The 2,196-nt window shown below is 48.3% G+C and overlaps 1 protein-coding gene across 1 annotated transcript; it reads right to left on the bottom strand.

Annotated features, from left to right (window-relative positions):
- Window positions 1-764: 764 nt before the first annotated feature.
- Window positions 765-1,661, bottom strand: LOC112184273. The gene has a single exon (XM_024322540.1). The coding sequence runs from the start codon at window positions 1,659-1,661 to the stop codon at window positions 765-767; it is 897 nt and encodes a 298-aa protein (XP_024178308.1).
- Window positions 1,662-2,196: the final 535 nt, after the last annotated feature.

Here is a 2,196-nt window from a genome sequence, read left to right on the forward strand (position 1 = left end):
GGCCGTATAAACCCTTTATCCGTTAACTCCTGCAGCTGAATATACAACTCCTTCAGTTCCGCCGGTGCCATTCTATAAGGTGCTTGAGAGATGGGTGATGTACCTGGAAGTAAATCAATGGTAAAGTCTATCTCTCGCACCGGGGGCAAACCAGGCAATTCATCTCGAAATACATCTGGATAGTTACCAACAATCGGAATTTGGCTAAGATACATAACTTTGGCATCTGAATTCACCACATGTGCCAAATAAGCTTGGCAACCCTTACTCAACATCTTCTTAGCAATTAAAGCTGAGATTACGCAAGATGGGAGAACCTCCCGTTCACCAAAAAAGGTGACAACTGGCTTACCCGGACTTCGAAATAATACAGTACTACAAAAGCAATCCACTAAGGCATGATGCATCCGAAGGAAATCCATCCCTAGGATTACATCAAACTCCACTAACTCAAATGGAATCAAGTATGCCTCTAAGCAAACTCCTTCTACAAACACTCCACAAAAATGATATACCCATTCAATTCTATGTCTTTCCCCCGATGGTAGAACAACATGCGACTCTCCGAGTAGGAGAGATGGGGGCACATTAGCAAAGAAAGAAAACCTCTTAGACATAAAGGAGTGAGAGGCTCCAAGATCAATCAAAATGAAAGCTGGTTGGCCAAAAACAATTAACATACCCATAATGACGTTCGGTGCAGTGCGACCCTCCTGCTGGGTCATAGCATGAAGACGGGCCTGAGTCACTGGACGCCCTCTCTATCAACGACCCGGCTGAGTGCTGCTCCTGCCTGACAAACTGCCATAAGAACCTGTACTAGCAGCACCCACGGGGGTCTGACCCACACTCTGACTAGTCGTAGTGAGGACTCCCTGGGTCAACTGAGGGCATTCTCTCCTGTAGTGACCCCACTGGCCACACTGGTAACAAGTCCCCACACCTGCCTGACACTGGCCTGCATGGTGTCTACCACAAGTAGCACACTGGGGATAGTCTCTCGGAATCAACTGTCTACCAAAGCCTCCACTGGAACTAGCAGTACCACCCCTGGACTGTCTCATACCTGTCTGCCCAGGCCTCCTGAAGCGTCCCCTGAAGCGCTGACGAGAGCTAGAATCTGAACTGCTCGGTCTACTGCCTGATGACGATGCAGAACCCGAACTTGAGGCAATTCTCTTGGATGGCCCCTGACTGGGACCGCTAATCTCCAAAGGTCGGGAACCGTCTACATATCTTGCCTCACACCTCATAGCAGCCTCCACAACTAATTTAAAAGTCAGATAATCATGAGGCGCGAACCAATCTTGATATATAGGTAGGAGGCCATTGATAAACTGATCAACCTTCAACTTTTCTGTAGCCACCAACTCAGGGGCAAACTGAGATAAAGCAATGAAACGCTCCTCATACTGCAACACAGTCATCTCTTCAGTCTGTTTCAACTGCATGAAATCAAATCGGAGACGATGCTGGGTGGCCTGATTATAGTACCGATTTGAGAACTTCGCTTTGAACTCTTCCCAAGTCATGGTAGTTGGGTCAAAACCCATATTCCTGGTACCCTGCCACCAAAGCCATGCATCCCCGTCTAAGAGGTCAATAGCCAAAGGAACCCTCCTAGCAGCTAGACAATCCAAGGATTCAAGTACTCTCTCCATGCGTGTAATCTAATCTCCTGCTACGGACTCCGTAGGAGCACTGGAAAAAGTATACGCCCCATGGCGTCTGGCACGCTCCACAGTATAGTCAGTCCTAGGATTGGGGAGGGCCGCTGCAAAACGCTCAAACAACCGCTCCACGGTCCGTAACAACCCACGAGGGACCTGCTCATCATCACCCTCACCAGCGGGTGAATGGTTCCTACCAGCATGAGATCTGCGTCCACGTCTCATTCCACCTGAAATTCCCATAATTGAGTTACACCAAAGTATTTACACCAACAACAACTATCTTACATACTTGATTTGTACGTCAGCACTGAAGAGTATATGATGGGGAACCGCTGCAGTCGGGCCATCACTCGGGAGGTACTGAATACTATCAAGCATGTAAGACAACTATAAGAAGATATCGGCCACAGAATCTAATAACCTAGTGCTCTGATACCAACTGAACACCCCGTAGTCCTGGATACGAGCCTGCGGGGCCCACATTAAGCGAAATCCTACAGAAAAATCGGCAGAACCTCCCCTA

Source organism: Rosa chinensis, chromosome 2, assembly GCF_002994745.2.
Source record: "Rosa chinensis cultivar Old Blush chromosome 2, RchiOBHm-V2, whole genome shotgun sequence".
Classification (NCBI taxonomy): domain Eukaryota; kingdom Viridiplantae; phylum Streptophyta; class Magnoliopsida; order Rosales; family Rosaceae; genus Rosa; species Rosa chinensis.